This window comes from Panthera tigris, chromosome D4 (genome assembly GCF_018350195.1).
Source record: "Panthera tigris isolate Pti1 chromosome D4, P.tigris_Pti1_mat1.1, whole genome shotgun sequence".
Taxonomy (NCBI): Eukaryota; Metazoa; Chordata; class Mammalia; order Carnivora; family Felidae; genus Panthera; species Panthera tigris.
Window position 1 is genome coordinate 31080509 of NC_056672.1, and position 22537 is coordinate 31103045.

Genomic DNA, 22537 nt, shown 5'->3' on the forward strand with positions numbered 1-22537 from the left:
GTGTGCACAAGGGACTGGAATGGTGGGACAAGTCACTTTTGGGTGTAATATTACAGGAAGACTTAGAGAGGCATCTTGTTCTTTGGAGCCATTAATCCTTGAATGGAATCTGGTGATGACATATCACGGTCTGCTTAGTTCTCTAACCAGTTGGAGCAGGAATTGACCTCTGGTGAGTGTTTTCCAATAAAATGCATCCAAGTGAGATCGACTTCTCATTTTAGAGTGGCTCTTATCCCATTATGGAGGAGCACATTTTGTCCTTAGGAAAAACATTTAGAATAGTCACTCATCTGATAACAAAAATAGCTCTGGTTTTCATCAACTCCTTCTACCATGCTACTAACTGAATACTTATTACTTGGTTCAGTGGGTTAGAAATTTATAACTTACATGACGTGTGACAATCTTGACCAATATTGATATTCAAATTTTATCTTTATGAAGTGGTAATATTTAATGTTGGTCTATGAAAGTAATTTAACAAGCTGGTTTACTTTCAACTGGATGCCTACTTTAATAGCAGAACCAAATTTTAGAGATGAGATTTTTTTTCATTAAGAGTGAGAGGAGTTAATTCTGAAACCATTTTGCAGGGTACCACCTATACAAAACCAACAGTATAAAAGAGAAAACCTCAATACAAAATATTTCCAAGGAGCACACTGAAATCACAGAAGTGAAGTTTACATATACACCATTTAAGAAAGTACAGTGAAAACTGAATAACTAGCAGAAGACATAGATGACAGTCTTTTTCCCCTTCCTCCCTTCCCCCATGTCTTCCTTCTCCCCTCTTCCTCCCTTCCCTCTTTCTTTCTTTCTTTCTTTCTTCCTTCTCACTTTGCCCTCTACCCCTCCCACTCTTCTCTCTAGTCCTTCTCTTTATCACTGATATTCCTAAAGCCCTGACAATCATTTTGGTTACATGAGATTCCTCAGTCTTTATTTAAGCCATTAGCAAGATTCCAAGAGAAAGGTTATCAAAATACTCTTATGTAGTATTATTTCACCTCATTTATGACAATTCTGTAAATTCCTATTCTACTAACATGGAATTTTGCACAATTAATAATTTGTTATACTTTAAAGAATGAGATTTGTGTTCTTCCTAGTTCAACTGTGGTTTTAATTTATAAGTATCTGCATGTCCAAATTTTGATCTTACTTTTATATTTTATTTGATTGGGAGGAGAGGGGCATGGAGAGGTTGGGTCTCACAGCTAGAAAGTGGAAGAATTGGAATCTGAATTCAGGCTGTCCAACTTTCAAGCTTTTACTCAAATGAAATGTTCACTTACAAGGCAGCATGTCTCTGTCCCAAGCCCCATGTGTTTCCACCTTTCATTCCCCTATAGTGAAAAAAGGGGAAGAAAGAAGAAAACATAATACAACATGTGCTCAGGTCAGACTCCTACAGGATCCCTCTTCCTGGAAGTACATCAGGGCCCGGAAAAACTCTGTGGCTAAGGCAGCATCTACATGGGAGCAGAAACAAAGTAGGGGCATCTGGTTAGGGGGAGCCTCTTCAAATACTCACCGGGGAGTCTGTTTTAAGAATTAATGTGGGATGGGGTGCCTGGGTGGCTTGGTTGGTTAAGCATCCTACTCTTGATTTTGTCTGAGGTTATGATCTCATGGCTTGTGAGTTCAAGCCCCGCATTGGGATTCTTTCTCTCCCTCTCTGCCTCTCCCTTGCTCATGCTCTCTTTCTCTCCCAAAATAAATAAAACTTAAAAAAAAAAAAAAGAATTAGTGTGGGATGTCCCAGCACAGCTCTTGGCACAGACATTCACTCAATAGATTGTTGCCATTATTACTATTATTAATACTATTATTAGCCACAGCCTTCCTTCTTTCTCCTTGTTTTGAAACAGGGAATTCATGCCATTTCACTTTTTGAACTTTAATGTTTTTGCCTCTCTGGGGTTGCATCAGAGAACAGAAGGAATGCTCCAAGGTTTACTGAGTGTCACCTGCATTTAGCAGAGGCATGCACACAGACTGGGCTCTGGGGCCTGACAGATTAGATGCAAAGGAAGCAAAAAAGAAAAAGCACAGAAGGAGAAATATTCTGTAGAAGAAAATTACACCCATATTTACTTTAAAACAATCTGCCACCAACTAGGCCACAGCAGCCTTGCCAGTGAGAGAGGACTGATGTAAACTAGAGCCCTGACTCTCTTCTCTTGAGCATACATGTCTGGGAGTTCTTAGTTCCAACCTAGAAGATTCGCGGATGAGCTCTTGGAATGAGTCCCTCTGGGACTAGCTGGGATTGGAGGTGAAGGTGATCATGAAGGAATCAAATGCCAATGAAAGGTAAGGAGAAACCTGTTCATTAACAAGTGTAAAATTGGAAGTCTCTCACCTGATGTTTTATTTCAAACTGCCTGGTTTAAAATCTTGCATTGCAAGGCTCTGATGGCTTAATCTGACCATGGCCTGGGCCTGTGTTTTAGTCAGGCAGTACTTGACCTTCCCCAGCACTTTTCCCCCACTACCAGGTATCTAGTCTGAGTTCTATTTCCTTTGTTTTATGATAACCAGTTCCAGTTTAGCTGTCAGATATGTGGGTTAAAATTTGTACCTGGGACTTGTTTTCACCAGGTATGGTAAGGCAGACAAACATGGAAATGATTTATGAAAGAAGAAGCTGATGGGGCTCCTGGGTAGCTCAGTCAGTTAAAGCGTCTGACTTTGGCTCAGGTCATGATCTCACAGTTTATGAGTTCAAGACTCATGTCAGACTCTGTACTGACAGCTCAGAGCCTGGAGCCTACTTCAGATTCTGTGTTTCCCTCTCTTTCTTCCCCTTCCCCACTTGTGCTCTTTTTCTCCCTCCCTCTCAAAAATATATAAATAAACTTTAAAAGAAAAGATACTCATAGATCTCTAGAATTAGGAGGTATGGCACTTCATGGACCCAGAGCCACATTGGAAAGGACCAGGATCAGTCAGGGGCAGAGAGGCATGAGAGGGGAGAGCGCGGCCTAGAGCCTTTAGTGTTGTTGTTGTTGTTGTTGTTGTTTTTAGTGAAGAAACGGGTGAGGTAACGAAGGTATTCTGAATAAGTTTAGGATTGGCTAGTTTGAATAATTTTGGCCAGCTGAAGACTATAAGGGTAGTACCTAGTTGTTGGGTACCTGGCTCTGGGGTGATTTAGGGCAGGGTAAATATTGGCTTGGGATGTGATAGTTTTTTAGAGGAGGCAGTGGGGATGTGGGCTTTGTATTGACTGATTTGTATATAAAGGGTGTGCTAGAAGGGATTAATTTGCTGTCTCTAGGAATTAGCTAGGAGGCACAATCTCTTCGGGACCAAAGCCCCAAAGGCTAGAGCATCAGGAATATATATATATATATATATATATATATATATAGAAAGAAAGAAAAAAAAAAGAAGAAAATATAGTTAATACAGTTAAGATAACAGCTAGTAGACCCTCCTGTATAACTTCTATATATTCCCTCTTGCTTCTAATGCCGTGCCAGCTAAGCTCAAAACATGGGGTGTTGGCCCTGCACCCCCACTGACTATGGTCTGGGCATACCTGGTCACTGTGAATGGTCCCAGAAACCTGGCCACTGGAGCTTCTAGATAAGTGGTTACTTGGGCAGAGTCTAACTCTGGAACCCTCCTGTCTTCTCATAAAGGTCTCACCCCTTTATTTCCCATTCTTCCAGCCTTCTCTTGATGGCTGTATCTTTTCAGGCTGAGACCCCCCTGAGGCCTCTCCCATTATTAGCCACTAAGCCCTGTTAAGGGTGTCAGCAAGAGGAAGTTGGGGTGGCAGAGAAGTCTAGGGGCTTTTGTTAAGCCCTTGCCTTTTTTTCTGGGCTTGTGACATTGGGGAACTTTTATATGTGTACATCTATACATTATTTTCTAAAGAGAAGGTCATAACTTTCCTCAAATCCTCAAAGGGTTCATGACTCTAAAAAGTTTGCTGACAACAACAACAATAACATCTAACATCTATTGAATATTTCCTATATTCCAAGTGTTATTTTAAACTTTCTAAGTATTAACTCTTTTAATCCTCATTCGATCTTCTGAGAAACAGAGGCTAGATAAATTGCTTGCAGTCACACAGATCACCAGGGATCAGCAACTATAGCCCCTAGGCCAAATTTGGCCCACTGTCTCTTTTTAATTTATTTATTTTTATTGTGGTTAAATACACATAGCGTAAAATTCACCATTGTAAAATGTTCCATTCAGTGACAGTTGGTATATTCACAATGTTGTGCAACCATCACCACTATATAGTTCCAGAACATTTTCATCACCTCTAAAGGAAATCCCATATTCATTAAGCGGTCAGTTCTATCCTCCCTTCCCCAGTCCCTGGCAACCACTAATCCCCTTTCTGTCTATGGATTTATCTACAGTAGTCCCTCCTTATCTGTGGTTTTGCTTTCCATGGTTCCTGTTACCCGTGGTCAACTGTTCTCCAGAAGATGATCCTCCTTTTGACATATTGTCTAGGGTCAAGAACAGCCTAACACTACATTATAATGTGTATGTCATGCACCTCACTTTATCTCATCATATAGGCATTTTATCATCACATCATCACAAGAAGGGGGAGTGTAGTATAATAAGATATTTTGAGAGATAAAAACCACATTCACCTACATTTTATTATAGTATATTGTTATAATTGTTCTATTACATTATTAGCTATTGCTGTTAATCTCTTCCTGAGAATTAAACTCTATTACAGGTATGCATGTATAGGAAAAAATATAATATATATAGGACTCTGTACTACCTTTAGTTTCAGGCATCCACTGGGGTCTTGGAACATATCTCCCATGGATAAGAGGGGAATATTGTATTTTGGATAGTTCACATAAATGGAATCACAATATGTGACCTTTTGTGTTTGGCTTCTTTCACTTACCATAATGTTTTCAAGTTTAATTCATGTTCTAGCATGTATCAGAACTTGATTACTTTTCATGGATGAATAACATTCTGTTGTATGGCTATGTCACATTTTATTTATGATTTCATCAGTTGATAAGATATTTGAGTTGTTTCTACCTTTTGACTATTATGAATAGTACTGCTATTAAAATTTGTGTATAAATTTTTTTAAGACATGGCTTTTTTTTTAATTAAAAAAATTGTTAATGTTTATTTTTGAGAGAGAGACAGAGTGTGAACAGGGGTGGGGAAGAGAGAGAGAGAGGGAGACATAGAGTCTGAAGCAGACTCCAGGCTCTGGGCTGACAGCACAGGGCCTGATGTGGGGCTTGAACTCACCAACCGTGAGATCATGACCTGAGCTGAGGTCAGACCCTTTACTGATTGAGCCACCCAGATGCCCCAAACACCTGTTTTTAATTCTTTTTTTTTTTTTAAGTTTATTTATTTGTAAAGAGACAGAGCCAGTGGGGGAGGGGCAGAGAGAGGGAGAGAGAGAGAATCCCAATCAGGTTGTCAGGGCTGGAGCCTGATGTGGGGCTCGAACTCACAAAACGTGAGATAATGCTGAGCAAAAAACTAGAGTCAGAGGCTTAACTGACTGAACCACTCAGGCACCCCCTGGCTTTAATTCTAATGATACTTCTTTTCAAAAATAAGGTTTTATGGAACAAAGTCATATTCATTCATTTGCACACTGTTGCTATGGTGGTTTTCATGCTGCCAACAACAGAATTGCCCTTAACAGAAAACATTTGCCAACTCCAGTTTGAACCACTCCACTAAGCTGCTAAGAACATGTGTTAAGATGTACAGTACTTCCTGAGATTAAAACCCCCCTCCACCTTCCCTTGCTCTAAGTGCAGTGCACAGCTTTGCTCTAAGCCTGTGCCTCAGATGAGGAGGGCTGCTCTAAAAGACTGCAAAGCTTGGGAGGGAGGTTTGGGGAGAGGCGTTCAGAAATAAAGAGGAATCCTGTTTCTTTACCAATGTTCCTTATCCTTAATACCCATCACAGTTCCCCCAGAATGGGAGGTGTAGCCTGGAATGATCTATCTCAGTACTGCAGGTCTCAGAACCCATCATCATCATCATCATCATCATCATCATCATCGATTATCATCATCATTTCCTGCTAAAAAGACATCCAGCAACTTCAGTGACTTCAAATGGAGAATATGCCAGTGGCTCTAACAGCAAGATTGGAGTCTTATTTTATTTTATTTTATTTTATTTATTTTATTTTTATTTTTTTACCCAGCATACAGAGTTTATTTGGTGTCTGACTTTAATAATATTTTTTTGTTTTGCTGTCACACATGTCTGCAAATGTTTGTTAATCATTCTGTCGTTTTCTTTCAGTATCTGTTCATAGAGAAGCAAGGGGCATAAATGGAGTTAATTAGTATGAAAATGTATGGGCAGCTTGTTTTTAAAATCATTTTAAAAGCTGATTGCTGTTCATCATCTTCCCCTCCTACCGTATGTAGTCTCGATTCCTCTGTAGTTCTGTTTATGACTGTCCAAAGCAAGATGATTTTCTTATACTTTTCATAATAAATGATCACATAGAGTGTCAACCAAAAGGTTTATTTGTTTAATTAGGGTTCTCTTCTTCTTTTAATAGGTGTGCACAACTCCCATTAACGTTAATGTGAATTACAAAAGAGCAGGATGGAAAATAGACCTCTTTATCTCATTCCTTTTCCTGGATAATAAAGTTTAGATTTGTTAACAGATCAGAACAAAAGTCCAGTGGGGGAAAAAAAGTCAGCTTAACTTTTAAAGAAATTGATATGCTAAAAAGAACTTTCACAGGCTTTAAAGTGGAAGATACACATTAATAAATAAACTTCATTAGCATTTAAGGTGAAATATAATCATTTAAAACGCTGAATTAATACAATGCAAAGGATTTCCTAATGGACCTATTTGCATACTCACATTAAATAACTAATAAAACATATTCTGAGATGTAAGACATAGCATTTGCACAAATCAACAGGATTGCTGGCTGATGGAAGGGAGAGGATGGCAAGACAGTGGGATCTCGCATGCCACAGGATTCCTGGCAGTGCCTCCGACAGAATCAGGAACATCAGGATGAGCTGGTGACTTAGATGGGTGGATGACAAATTAGACTTTAGCTATGTTGAAGCTGAGGTTGAGGCAAAGCCACCATGCATAAATGATCAACAGTTAGCTGGGAAGCAATATTGGAATGTCTCCAAAATCCTGTTAGATATTATTTAGCATGATTGAGATAAGAGTCCTAGATGTGCAATCCAATACAATTTGTGTATCTCTTACCCATTTTTCAATTTGTGTATCTCTTCTATCTGTCTGTAATTGTTCTGGGAAGTATTTTTCTTATATGGTTATTATGCCAAAGATTCAAGTCTTATCCCTTAACTATGAACCGTCTCATATTATTAAATTGTTGTTTCATAGGTTGACTTAAGACAGGAAAATCCAACGAATAGCAAACATAAAAAAATATGGGTTCTACAGGGTGTATGAAAGTATATACAGAATTATGGCTGGTGTCAATTCATTTTTAGATACTAATACAATAGCAGCAATGATAAAAGGCATCTTGGTATTATTATCAGTTCAAAATCTGGCTTTCGGCAGGCAGATTCACTTCTCAATGTCACTTTCTTTATTATCTGCAAAGTAAAGCTACTATTTGCCACCCTCAACTCCCATGCATCTTAAAGATGGATGCTAGAAAATTACATTGAAGTTCTCAGATAAAAGGTGCTAAACAAAGAACTAATTTCATTTTTCCCTCAAGCAAATTATTAAATCTATACATGTCATTATCTAATAGTATTAAGTAAACATTGCACAAGGACATGACATTGTGCTGGACACGGTACAAAGCAAATTAGGCAAATGCAGTCTCAAATAGGAACTTATAAGTGTTTATACATATGAGTAAACCTGTTGTTAATATGGAATCTTATTTTAGCTGACTAGTGGAATCACTTAAGGCTTAAGAATAGAGGATGCTCATCTTGTCCTTTGTACTGCATGTGATTCACATTTGTGTGCTCCCCAAAACTTTGACAGTGCTTGAGCAGCCAAGATAGACATAGTTAAAAGTGTGGAGAGTTCCTTTTATTTATCTAATATGAAACATGGATGAACCTGGTTTTTAATTGCATGCTTATTTGTAGTGTAAGATTTGCTAAGAAAGCAAATAATACAATGAAATCAAGAATACTTCTGATTACATTTACATTAACAGACTGTTTTGTAGGAAGCAGATAAAGCCTCAAAGCATGCTGTTCAAGTAAGTGCTTTGTTAATGGCAGTAAGAATTGTCTTATGGGAAAATCATTATGAACAGATAGTCCCAAAAGTGAGCCAGAATCCTTGTCACCAGACATAGTTTAGTATCATTATGCTTTCTTTTTTATCTGCTTTTGTGCAATAAAACAATTTTTCTGACAATATTTGTGTAAATACTCTAAAATTAGCTGACTGTGTACAGCATGGATAAGGTGTGGAGTGTCTGCTGAATAAATGGAAAGAGAATGGACATGGTGGTGGGAGCCAGGGACCTCCCAAATGTCTGCTCCCAACTGGCTTCCTGACTGAGGTCAAGCAGGCATTTGAACTTTCAGAATCTTAGTTATCTACAAATTGAGTGGATGGGAAAATGTCTTCTAAGACTCCTAAGGACTTGAAAGTCCATAATTTAAAACTCCACTTTTACAGCCAAAAAGCCTGGCATGTAGAGGTCGTTTGAAATATCTGTTAATTAAACAAAAAGAAAATAAACGTAAGTTGAGATTTCAAATGTGAGTAAAATATCACAAGTCAAGGAAAATCTTATTTTTATCTTTATTGTGTCCTGATGGTTTGGTTTCCAAGACTATAATTATAAATGAAGGGTGATTACATTTTTTTTCATGAGGTCTCTTTCACTATTGAAACCTCTTTCTATATGGCCACATAATGACAGATAAAAGGTTAATGTCAATCAGCAAAAGATAAATAATCTAAGAACAGTGGGCAACAACAAATGGGCAAAAGAATAGGCAGCTCTTAGAAGAAATTCAGAGATTAAATAAATATTTAAATATCCAACCAACCTCAATATTAAAGAAATACAAAGTAAACTAATACTAAAATATTTTCAGGTATCTGATGATAAAGACATTGATGACACCCAGTGCTGGGATGTGGGGAAGCAGAAACGCTTATACTCTTCTGGTGGGAGCCTGACTTAAAAAGCATGTACCATAACTTTCATTCACTTTTAGGAAATAATTTGCTTTAATTTTCTAATGAGTAAAACATCGGTGTAAAGATTTACTGGTGTAAAAGATTGAAATAGTGAGAATGTGTTTAATGATGTGTTTAAACATGAATGTTTCTCTTCACCACCGTTTCTTCCCACGCTGCTCCCATCTCATTCTTCTCGCTAGATGTAACCACAGCTACCAATTTGCTGTGCATTTTTCTAGTGTTTTTCTATCATATGCATGCAAATGTATGTGCATATACCCATATATGATACGCTTCTTACTGAGCGGACTCTTACTACTTGTACAGATCATCAACTTGTTTTCGTCACTTAAACAGATGTATTTATCTTTTCTCCACATCCACTTGTACAATGATGGCACTCCTTTTAATAGTTGCATAGTTTGCCTTGGTATGGTTATAGCAATAATCAGTGGGAGGGGGACATCTTGCCTCCCAGAGTACCTATGACAATGTTTACAGACATTTTGCTGGAGGGAAGGGGTGCTACTGCCGTCTAGTGGGAGAAGTCAGAGACTCTGGTAAACACCTTTCAATTCACAGGACAGGAGCCTGCTGCAAAGAATATTGAGGTCAAAAGTTAATAGCGCTGCTTCCGCCTTCCTCCTTCCCCCAAGATGGCAACAGCCGAAGACGCGTTACTGCTACTGCGGCTCCCCGCGCTGTTCGAAACCAGCAAGCAGCTTCTGGACGAAGTGGAAGCAGCGACTGAACCCACCAGTTCCCAGATAATTCAAGATAAGGTATTCAGGGGACTAGACCTCCTTAAGAAGGCTGCTGAAATGTTATCGCAGCTCGACTTGTTCAGCCGAAATGAAGACTTGGAAGAGATTGCTTCCACAGACCTGAAGTACCTGATGGTCTCAGCTTTTCAAGGAGCGCTCGCCATGAAACAAGTCAACCCCAGCAAGCGTCTAGATCATTTGCAGTGGGCTCGAGAACACTTTTTAAACTACTTAACTCAGTGCCAGTATTATCATGTGGCAGAGTTTGAGCTGCCCCAAACCAACTCAGCTGATAATAATACTGCTAGTTCCTCCATGGCGTGTCCTAGCCTCGTTGCTGTGGCATCTGAAAGACAGGCTAAAATAGAGAGATACAAGCAGAAGAAGGAGGTGGAGCATAGGTTGTTTGCACTGAAATCTGCTGTGGAAAGTGGTCAAGCAGATGATGAGTGTGTTCGTGAATATTACCTTCTTCACCTTCGAAGGTGGATCGGTATTAGCTTAGAAGAGATTGAGAGCATTGACCAGGAGATGAAGATCCTGAGAGAAGACGACTCCTCAAAAGAGGCATCAACTTCTCACTCATCTCCTCAGGACAGGCCTCCAATGAAACCCTTCGTTCTCACTCGGAATGCGACCCAAGCCAAAGTATTTGGAGCTGGTTATCCAAGTCTGGCATCTATGACGGTGAATGACTGGTATGATCAGCATCAGAAATATGGAGCATTACCAGATCAGGGCATAGCCAAGATAACACCAGAGCTCAAAACAGCAGCTCAGCAACAGGAAGATCAGGAACAAAAGGAGGCAGAGGAGGAGGAAGAGGAGGAGGAGGAGGGGGAAGAAACACTCCACAGAGTTCGGGAGTGGGATGACTGGAAGGACACCCATCCCAGAGGCTATGGCAACCGACAGAACATGGGTTAGTCTTACCACAACAAGTTGGGACTTCAGGGACTCACATCTTCCCAGCCAAGGAAAGCCATGCAGTCTTCCCCTACCTGGGCTCCTGCTTCAGCTGTGTAAAATGAAGATGCTTAATCTTGCTTTATGTTCAGTAAAATGTCAAACAAGTAAGTGTGTATTTGTACTCTAGGTGATCAGCCAGCAATCTTGTTTTGGTGTTATCATCCTCATCATGGTGTATTCCAGTTTCGTAAGTGGAAAGAAAAAAGTACTGACAAATGGCTCTGTATAATCAATGGCTATATAAATTCTCTTAAAAAATAATAAAAGTCCCTTTATTAAAAAAAAAAAGTAAATAGTGCTGAGGTCAGAAAATTCTATAACATAAAATTTTCCTTATTTCCAGTTATTTAGATTTTGTTAATCAATCATATATATACTTACATCTTTATGCATGTTGTGCACATCAGTGGTAGATCCAGACTTTGTGAGTACTTTATCTTATACAATATTGGTCTTTAGGAATATGGTTATGCAATTAAAAATATAAAGCTGCTGTGGTTTGTGCAAGTGAGTGGCCCTTAAGCTTCCCTGTAAATAGTTTCTGGTTCAATTATTTCTATAAGAGAGATTCCTAGAGGTGGAACTGCTAGGTCAATGAACATGGCCCCTATCATATATCAAATGTTTGTCCCCCCCCCCCCAAATTCATATGTTGAAATCTAATCTCCATCCAATGTGATGATATTTGAATGTGGGGGCCTTTGGGATGTAATTAGGTCATGAGGGTGATTAGGTCATGAGGGTCATTCACTAATCTTCTGACTGAATTAATGCCCTTGTAAAAGAGACCCCAGAACACTTCCTTACTCCCTCTGCCATGTGAAGAAACATGTAAAGGAGAAGGTCATCTATGAACCATGAAGGGGGCTCTGATCATACAGCAGAATCTGACCTTGCTGACACCCTAAACTTGGACCTCTAGCTTCTAGAACAGTGAGAAATAAATTTCTGTTGTTTATAAGCAACTCAGTCTATCATATTTTTGTTATGGCAGCCACACTGATGAAAACAGCCTTTTATATTTTGGACAATGACATTAGATTGCCTTTCAAAAAAGCTACTGAAACTTAACCTTTTAATGAAAAAAAAAAGTCTTTTTCAGAGGATTTTTTATCAATATGTACCAACATTTTACCTAGCAAGTTAATTTAGGAATCTCATTTTTTGAATTTAATCCAACAGAAATGATCGTTAATTGGACATGGATATATGTGTATGATATGTGGTCAGAATAGCATTGTAATCAGCAAGGAATTGGAAACCAATTCAAACCTAACACAGGACATTGGTTAAAAGAATTATGATGTAAATTTACAATATGCTGGTATAGAAAGATTAGACATGTCAAGCAGGCTTATGGGGTATGTTTAAAGCCCATAAACTTCAGAACCTAATGCTGTGTCTTTACAGCGTCCAGCTGCCTCTGTGTCTCTTTATTGCAGGCTCCCAGCATTCTCTAACAGATGAGAGGTAGGAAGGTGATGATAGAGGACAGATATAATGATATCAGTTTGGTGTTCTGTTTGGTACCCAGACCCTTCTTGTTGAGAGGCAAATTCAGGTCAGTGGTTTGGCCCACCTCTAGGGATTGAGAACCACAGGATCAAGCCCTTTCTGTAAGAGTCATTGGACTTATTTCTACTACCCTTACTTGGAGTTTAAGGCAGTGACATTTGGTGCAAGGGCAGCTTTGAAAAGTGCTAAAAGACCCTAAATCCACTGGATGAGAAGGTTGGTCTGGGAATTCTTGTAACAGATTTTCCTAGGCGGCCATTAAAATGTGGTTGAGTAGTATCTGTGTGTTTGTTTCATAATATATTGTAAGTGGGAAAAAGAGCTATATAAATTAGCCTTTGTAAAATGAATATGTTCATTTACATATCAATACAGGCTACATATGTGTTTTAAATTTCATATAAGCATATATGACAGATACGTGTTGAAAAAATGAGAAGATATACACCAAGTATGTTAATGGTAGTTGTCTCAGCAATATGGTCAAACAGGAGACTTTTATTCTTTTCCTTATACAAAAGTGTATTTTTTTTCTTTCAATAGGCATATCTTGCTTTTGTAATTGCAAAAACAATGAAGGGAGAAAGTATGTCCATTGCTTTGACGTAGGAATAAATAAATGAAAAACATCACCACACTAGTCTGTATTAAGTATAACTTAAAAAAATTTTTAGAGAGATGATAATGAGAACATGTACAATTTTAATTTATATTTCAGATACATACAAGGTATGTGGGGAAAAATAGGAGCAAATAGGATATTCACAGGTGCCTGGACATCATCTACCCAAATCTATTTTTCAGACACAATAATTCCAATTGTCCTCTCTTTAGTTGGCTGATTCTTTCTTCTGTCTGCTGCAATCTGCTGTTATATCCCTCTTGTGAATTTTTCAATTCAGTTATTGTACTTTTTAGCTCTAGAATTTGTTTGGTTCTTTTTTTAAAAAATGATTTATATTTTTTTGTTGATATTCTCTTTTCATACATCATTTTCCTGATTTCCTTTTGTTCTCTTTATATGCTGTCCTTTAGCCTTTTAAGCTTATTTAAGACTGTTGTTTTAACATCTTTGTCTTGTAAATCTAATGTTTGCTCTTCCTCAGGGATGATTTCTCTCAATTATTTTGTTCCTATGAAGAGCCATGTTTTCCTGTTTCTTTGCATGCCTGTGACTTTTTTTTTGTTGTTGAAAATTGGGCATTTGACTATTATAATGTGGTAACTCTGAAAATCAGATTTACTGCCTTCCCCAAGGTTTGATTCTTTTTTAATTGTTGAAGGTTATATTAGTCTGTTTTGTCTTGAAAAATTTCAAAACTATTTTTTTTAAAAGACCATTAGTTGTGTCTTACCACTGAAGTCTCTGTTCAGGTCAGGTTCAGCTAATGTTTTGACAGATTTCCTGAATGCCAGGAGCTCTCCCAATATTTACAGATTAGCTCTGTGCTAGAACACACCTTCAACAGTTATCTAGGCTTGCTCTGACCCTAGAGATCAACCCAAGGTGAAAGCTCAAAGTCTTCTCAGATCTTTTCTTAGCATGCCTCTTGCCTGGGCATATGAATAGCTTTCAGAATTCTCCAATGTACACTGCTGCTGCTTTGAATGTCCTAATTTCCCAAATAATCTTACCTTAGCTTTTCCTCCATGCCTCAAATGGTCTATTGTATATCTTCCCCTGGAATCTCTTGATGCAGGCACCTTGTGGCTTTTATAAGCAACGTCCACTGCTTCTCTACCTGAGTTCTAAGTTATGTAAAACAGAGATGAGCATCTTGTACCAATCTTCTAAGTATTCCCTGGATAGGTTAGAATAGATGCACATAGTAATTTGGAAATAAAGTTTGCCTCCTCTGGACCATGGTAAGGAACTGGCAAACTTGCTGCTACCAATCAAGACCAGGACTGCCATTGTGCTGGGGAGGTAGTGGCACAAGGATGAATAAATATGTAACAAAATTTTCCTTATATTTTGAAGATGACTTTTTCTTGATTGGGCATTTTCTTGGTTGTTGTAAATATTTTACTGTTTTCTAGAGCTCTTGGCAAAGTTGTTTCAGCTTTTCTTTTTTTTTTTTTTTTAGTGTTTCTGTGAGAGAACAGGAGCTTAGAGCCTTCTAGTCTGCCATTTTGCTGCCATCTCCTCTGACAATAATGTGTTCAACAGAATAGTATACTGCAGGAGGGAACAGTGTAAGAAGGAAGGAAACCACACTGGATTCTGAATTTTATTCACTGAAGTATGACTTGATAAATTCCTTTAGGTATTGGGGAAAAAACAGACTACAATTGGCAAGTTCTTAGTTTAAAAGGGGTTAAAATAGAAGATGTTTGCTTTAAACTTTGAAATTGTAATTTTTTTCTTTTAGACACCTCACAAGAACTCTTACACATTAAAGTGTTGAAGCCAATAAAAGGCCATTTCCTGAAGGACAGATGGATGAGGCCCTCAGCATCACTAGAGAAGTTGCTGACAGTTCTCATCAGCCTTCTTGGCACTAATCTCACAGTAATCAAAATTAAATAAGTTGTCCTGGCAGAGCGGGCTAGTGACATATATGCAACAAATGCTAGGTAAACATAAGCTTGGCATGGACACATTTTAGAAGAATAAAACCCAATTCATATAAAAAGGAGTTCACGAAGAGATAGTTTCTTTTAAGGATTAATATTTACTTCAGTTTAATGAGAAACAATGGGATTTGTTGTGATATTTGGAAAGACAATTTGTTTATTATTTTTTAATATTGGAAATGCATATTTTACTTTCGTAGATATATACTCTTCATATACAGGATACATTGTAAGAATATGACATAAGCTGTTTGCCAGTTCACAACAATAATCAAATTTATGGGAAGGACTTGGCTAAACAAATATATATGTATATATATATTTATGCATATAATCACTTACATATTATACCCACTGTTCATCCCAACAAGTGTCATCCTTAATGCCCATCACCCATTTAGACATCCCCTCACACAGCACCCCTCTAGCAACCCTCAGTCTGTTCTCTGTATTTAAGAGTCTCTTATGGTTTGACTCCCTCTGTTTTTATCTTATTTTTCCTTCCCTCCCCCAATGGTCATCTGTTTTGTTTTTTAATTCCACATATGAGTAAAATCATATGATATTTGTTTTTCTCTGACTGACTTATTTCGCTTAGCATAATACACTCTAGTTCCATCCACCTTGTTGCAAATGGCAACATCAAAAAAAGTTTCATTTTTTTCATCACCAAGTAGTATGACATTTTATACCACATCTTCTTTATCCATTCATCAGTTGCTTGACATTTGAGGTCTTTCCATAATTTGCCTATTGTTGCTAGCTCTGCTATAAACATTGGGATGCATGTGCTCATTCAAACCAACATTTTTGTACCCTTTGGATAAATTTCTAGTAGTGCAATTGCTGGGTCATAGGGTAGTTCTATTTTTAATTTTTGAGGAACCTCCATACTGTTTTCCAGAGTGGCCGCACTACTTTGCATTCCCACAAACAGTGCAAAAGTGTTCTCCTTTCTCTGCATCTTCACCAACATCTGTTGTTTCCTGAGTTGTTAATTTTAGCCATCCTGACAGGTGTGAGGTGGTATCTCATTGTGGTTTTGATTTGTATTTCCCTTATGATGAGTGATGTTGAGCATCTTTTCGTGCGTCTGTTAGCCATATTGATGTCTTCTTTGGAAGTGTCCATGTCTTTTGCCCATTTCTTCACTGGATTATTTGTGTTTTTTTGGGTGTTGAATTTGATAAGTTCTTTTTAGATTTTGGACCCTTTACCTGATATGTCATTTGCAAATATCTTTTCCCATTCCCTTGGTTGCCTTTTAGTTGTATTGATTGTTTCCTTTACTGCACAGAAGGTTTTTTATCTTGATGAGGTCCCAATAGCTCATTTTTGTTTTTGTTGTCCTTGCCTCTGCAGGCATGTCTAGTACAAAGTTGCTGTGGTTGAGGTCAAAGAGGTTGTTGCCTATTTCCTCCTCTAGGCTTTCCATGGTTTCCTGTCTTACATTTAGAACTTTCATCCATTTTGAGCTTATTTTTGGTTTTGGTGTAAGAAAGTGGTCCAGGTTCATTCTTCTGGACTGGATAAACTGCTGTCCAGTTTATCCAACACCATTTGCTGAAGAGACTGTCTTTTTTCCACTGGATATTCTTTCCTGCTTTGTTAAAAGTTAGTTAGCCATGCATTTGTGGGTCCAGTTCTGGGTTCTCCATTCTGTTCCACTGATCTATGTGTCTGTTTTCTTGTGCCAGTACCATACTGTCTTGATGATTACACCTTTGCCATATAACTTGAAGTCTGGAATTGTGAGGCCTCCAGTTTTGGTTTTCTTTTTCAATATTACTTTGGCTATTCAGGGTCTTTTCTGGTTCCATACAGATTTTAGAATTGTTTTTTCTAGCTCTGTGAAGAATGCTGGTGTTATTTTGAATGGGATTGCATTGAATGTATGGATTCCTTTGGGTAGTATCAACATTTTAAGAATATTTGTTCTTCCAATCCATTGAGCATGAAATGTTTTTCCATTTCTCTGTGTCTTCTTCAGTTTCTTTCATAAGCTTTCTATAGTTTTCAGTTAACAGACCTTTTACTCTTTGGTTAGGTTTATTCCTAGGTATTTATGGTTTTGGTGCAATTGTAGATGGGATCGATTCCTTGGTTTCTCTTTCTGCTGCTTCATTATTGCTGTATAGAAATGCAACCAATTTCTGTATGTTGATTTTATATCCTGAGACTTTGCTGAATTCATGTATCACCTCTGGCTGTTTTTTGGTGGTCTTTCAGGTTTTCCATGTAGAGTATCATGTCATCTGTGAAGAGTGAAAGTTTGACTTCTTCCTTGACAATGTGAATGCCTTTTATTTCTTTTTGTTGTCTGATTGCTAGGGCTAGGACTTCCAACTTTATGTTAAACAACAGAGGTGAGAGTGGACATCCCTGTTGTGTTCCTAATCTCAGGGGGAAATCTCTCAGTTTTTCTCCATTGAGGATGATGTTAGCTGTAGGTCTTTCATATATAGCCTTTAATATGTTGAGCTATGTTTCTTCTATCCCCACTTTATTGAAGGTTTTTATGAAGAAAGGATGTTGTATTTTGTCAAATTTTTTTCTGCATCTATTGAGAGGATCATGTGGTTCTTATCCTTTATTTTATTAATGTGATGTATCATGTTGATTGATTTGTGGATATTGAGCCATCCCTGCAGCCCATGAATAAATGCCAATTGTTCATGGTATATAGTTTTTTTTAATGTATTGTTGGATTCAATTTGCTTGTATCTTGTTAAAAATTTTTGCATCAATGTTCATCAGGGAAATTGGTCTGTGATTCTCCTTTTTAGTGGAGTCTGTGTCTGGATTTGGAGTCAAGGTAATGCTGCCCTCATGAATGAGTTTGGAAGTTTTCCTTCCATTTCTGTTTTTTGGAACAGCTTCAAAAGAATAGGTATTAATTATTCTTTAAATGTGTGGGAGACTTCCTTTGGGAAGCTATTAGGCCCTGGACTATCGTTTGTTGGGAGATTTTTGATTACTAATTCAAATTCTTTACTGGTTATGGGTCTGTTTAAGTTTTCTATTTCTTCCTGTTCCAGTTTTGGTAGTTTATGTTTCTAAAATTTTATCCACTTCTTCCAGATTGCCCAATTTTTTGGCATTTAATTGCTCATAATATTCTTTTGTATACCTGTGGTGTTGTGATCTCTCCTCTTTCATTCATTATTTTGTCTATTTGGGTCTTTTCCTTTTTCTTTTGATGAATCCAGCTAGAGGTTTATCAACTTTAATTCTTTCAAAGAACCAGCTCCTACTGTTTTTTGTTTTTTTTTTTCAATATCATTGATTTCTGCTCTAATCTTTATTATTTCCCCTCTTTTGCTGTTTTGGGACTTTATTTGCTGTTCTTTTTCCATCTCCTTTAGGTGTAAAGTTAGGTTGTGTATTTGAGACTTCTCTTCCTTCTGTAAGAAGTCCTGGATTGCTATATGCTTAATTGTTATAACCACCCTTACTGCATCCCAAAGGCTTTGGACAGTTGTGTTTTCATTTTCATTGGCTTCCATGTACTTTTTTATTTGCTCTTAATTTCTTGGTTAACCCATTCATTCTTTAGTAAAATGTTTTTTAATCTCCCGGTATTTGTGGTTTTTCCAAGTTTTTTATTGTTGTTGACTCTAAGTTTCATAATAGTATGTTCTGAAAATATGCATGATATTATCGAGCTTTATGTACTTGTTGAGGGTTGATTTGTGACCCAGTATGTGACCTATTCTGGAGAATGTTCCATGTGCACTCGAGACAAATGTGTATTATGCTGCTTTAGGATGAAATGTTCTGAATGTTTCTGTTAAGTCCATTTGGTCCAGTGTGTCATTCAAAGCTATTGTTTCTTTGTTGGTTTTCTGCTTGCACGATCTGTCCATTGCTGTCCATTGTTATAAGTGGGGTGTTGAATCCCTTACTATTATAGTATCATTACTGATGAGTTTCTTTATGTTTGTAATTAATTGATTTATATATTTGGGTGCTTTCAAGTTGGAGACATAAATATTTATAATCACTAGATCTTGGTGGATAGACCCCTTAATTATGATATAATGCCCTTCTTCATCTCTTGTTACAGTCTTTGCTTTAAAATCTTGTTTTTCTGATGTAAGTATGGCTAGCTATTCTGGATTTCTTTTGATGTCCATTAGCATGATAGATAGTTCTCCATCCCCTCACTTTCAATCTGCAGGTGTCTTTTTTTTTTTAATTTTTTTAAACGTTTTTATTTATTTTTGAGACAGAGAGAGACACAGCATGAACGGGGGAGGAGCAGAGAGAGAGGGAGACACAGAATCGGAAGCAGGCTCCAGGCTCTGAGCCATCAGCCCAGAGCCCGACGCGGGGCTCGAACTCGCGGACCGCAAGATCGTGACCTGAGCTGAAGTCGGATGCCCAACCGACTAAGCCACCCAGGCGCGCCTCTGCAGGTGTCTTTAAGTCTAAAATGAGTCTTTTGTAAGCAGCGTATTGATGAATTTTATTTTTTTTTATCCATTCTGATACCCTATATCTTTTGTTTGGAGCATTTAGTCCACTTAAATTAGATTGAGAGATGTGAATTTAGTGCCATTGTGTGGTCTGTAGATTTGGTGTTTCCGGTAATGTTCTCTATTCCTTTCCAGTCTTTGTTGCTTTTGGTCTTTTTTATCTTGCTTTTTTTTTCTTCCACTCAGAGTCCCCCTTAAAATTTCTTGCAGGGCTGGTTTAGTGGCCATGAACTCCTTTAGTTTTTGTTTGTTTGGGAAACTTTTTTTTTTTAACAGTTATTTATTTTTGAGACAGAGAGAGACAGAGAATGAGCAGGGGAGGGGCAGGGAGAGAGGGAGACACAGAATCTGAAGGAGGCTCCAGGCTCTGAGATGTCAGCACAGAGCCTGACATGGGGCTTGAACCATGAACTGTGAGATCATGACCTGAGCTGAAGTTGGATCCTTAACTGACTGAGCTAACCAGGTGCCCCTGGGAAACTCTTTATCTTTTCTTCTATTTTAAATGGCAGACTTGCTGGATAAAGATTTCTTGGCTGCATATTTTTCCAATTCAGCACGTTGAATATATCCGGTCACTCCTTTCTGGACTGCCAAGTTTCTGATCAGATTCAGATATAGATTTGCCACAAACCTGTTTTCTCTTCCCTTGTAGGTTAAGAACTTTTTTCCCTTGGTGCCTTTATGATTCTTTCCTTGTCTGTGTATTTTGTGAATTTGACTATGATTTGCTCGGTGATGTTCGGTTTTTATTGAATTTAATGGGAGTTCTCTGTGCTTCTTGAATTTTGCTTTTTGTGTCTTCCCCCAGATTAGGAAAGTTTTCAGGTATAATTTGTTCACATAAACCTTCTGCCCCTGTCTTTCTCTTCATCTTCTGTAACTTCTGTGATATGAATATTATTCCTCTTTAATAAGTTGTTGAGTTCTCTAAGTCTTCTATTGTGATCTTTTGCCTTTATTTACCTCCTTTTTTCTGCTTTATTATTTTCCATAATTTTATCTTCTATATCAGTGATTTGCTGCTTTGCTTTATCTATCCTTGTCATCATGACATCAATTCGAGAGTATATCTCAGATATAGCATTTTTAATTTTGGCCTGACTAGCTTTTAGTTCTTTTATCTCTGAAGAAAGGGATTGTCTGGTATCATCTATGCTTTTTTAACCCTAGCTAGTATCCTTATAATCATAGTATTAAATTCTAGTTCAGACATCTTACTTATATCTTGTTGATTAAATCCTTGGCATTTATTTCTTCTTATTCTTTTTTTTGGAGGAAGTGAATTCCTCCATCTTGTCATTTTGGAGGGATTAAAAATTAATAAAATAAAAAATTAAAATTAAAAAATTGAAAACAAAGCAAAACAAACAACAAAATCAAAGGAAGCTAGATGCTGGGTGTGTTTCATACTGCTTGTTGAGAGAAGCTTGATAGAAAAGAGAAAATAGAGAAAGGGGAAAAAGTTTAAAAATTTAAAAACAAAATAATTTAACTAATAGAATAAAATAAAATACTGAAAATAAAATGAATAAAAAATTAAAAAAATTTCTCTTTCAGTCTCCAAGAAAGAAAAAGAAATAAAATAAAGAAAAGAAAAACATGAACAAAAACAGAAGCAAAGAAAATGAACAAACAAGCAAACAGAATGAAATCTGAATGAAGTTACATCTAATTTCCCCCAGTACGGAAACTTTTCAGCACACTATAGCCCATAGACTAAACAGATGTAAGGGATTCATGCTGGTCTTCTATGGGATGTGCCTGGAGGGTACAAGTGGGCAGGGCTCAGTGTAATGGCCCTATTCTCCATTTGGTGGCACTGCTTAGCTCACTGGGGTAAATTCCTGAGTGCTTGCACACTAGAGGTGGAAATGGCTTCGCCTAGCTCTTTAGTCTCTGGTGTGGGTATTTTGTGCCCTCACACGCATGTGATCAAGCACCCCTCCTTTGTCTCAGGCTTCTGTCAGCTCCCCGCCTTTACCCTGTATCCAAGCTGTCTGCCTGCCAGGTGGAGCCTCCCTCCAGAGTTTTATCTCAGATGGGGCTATGTTTCAAAACCCCACACTTCAAGGACACCTGGGTGGCTCAGTTGGTTAAGCATATAACTTCAGCTCAGGTCATAATCTCATGGTTTGTGAGTTCAAGCCCTGCAATGGGCTCTCTGTTGTCAGCACAGAGCATGCTTTGGATCCTCTGTCTCCCACTCTGCCCTTCTCCCTCTCCCCCTCTGTCTCTCTCTGTCTCTCTGTCTCTCTTTCTCTCTCCAAAATAAATAAAACTTAAAAAAAAAAAAAGCAACCAAACCACACTTTAGTGATCCCTGTGACTTGGACCTGTACTGATTCTCTGGGGGGTGGGGGGGAGGGTATCAGTGAGCAATGGCCAGGTGCCAGCTTGTCCCAGAAAATATATGCATGATCACGCAGTGGCAGCTCAGAGTGTATGGTAAGTCACAATACACAGCTGGTGCCAGGTTTTGCTGCACCCTGGTGTCTTTGTTCCAATATCAATAAATATGGCAGCTCTCCAGGATCCACTGGGACTTTTGCCCAAGGGGAGGCCATTTGGCCTCTACCAAACTGCACTCCAAGCAGGGGAACCACTTCTCCCCATGTGGCACATGGACACCTCAGGCCATGCCATCTGCTTCTGGGGATTCACCCTACTTCCTCATTAGAGTATCGCCAGGCACTGAGCTTTGAACCTTTAGACTCTTGCTCAACTGTTTATAGAATCATGGAGATGTTGAAATCTCCTTTTCCCCTGTCAATCGTTTTGGGGAACAGATTTCTTGTTCATGCCTCTGCAAGTGTTTTCACTTTTTCTCTCTCTTTCTCTCCAGCTACTTTTGTGGGGAGCACTCTCCCCCTTACTGTTTCTCTCTCTGTCTTCTCTCTGCAAAAATGACTCCTAACCCTCTGAGGCTCTGAGGCTTTTCTCTCCCCCAATTCACCTCTCTGCACTGCTTACCTGCCAAGTTCTGGCTCAAATTATAAAGATTATTGCATTAATCCTCAGATCAATTTCCTAGGTGTTCAAAATGGTTTGATGCTGATC

General features: G+C 38.2%; 1 protein-coding gene across 1 annotated transcript; it reads left to right on the plus strand.

Annotated features, from left to right (window-relative positions):
- The first annotated feature begins 9830 nt into the window (after positions 1-9830).
- LOC102950696 (immunoglobulin-binding protein 1-like) lies at positions 9831-10952 on the plus strand. The gene has a single exon (XM_042965179.1). It carries the CDS (start codon positions 9831-9833, stop codon positions 10863-10865), a length of 1035 nt encoding a protein of 344 aa, XP_042821113.1. The 3' UTR covers positions 10866-10952.
- The last annotated feature ends 11585 nt before the right edge of the window (positions 10953-22537 follow it).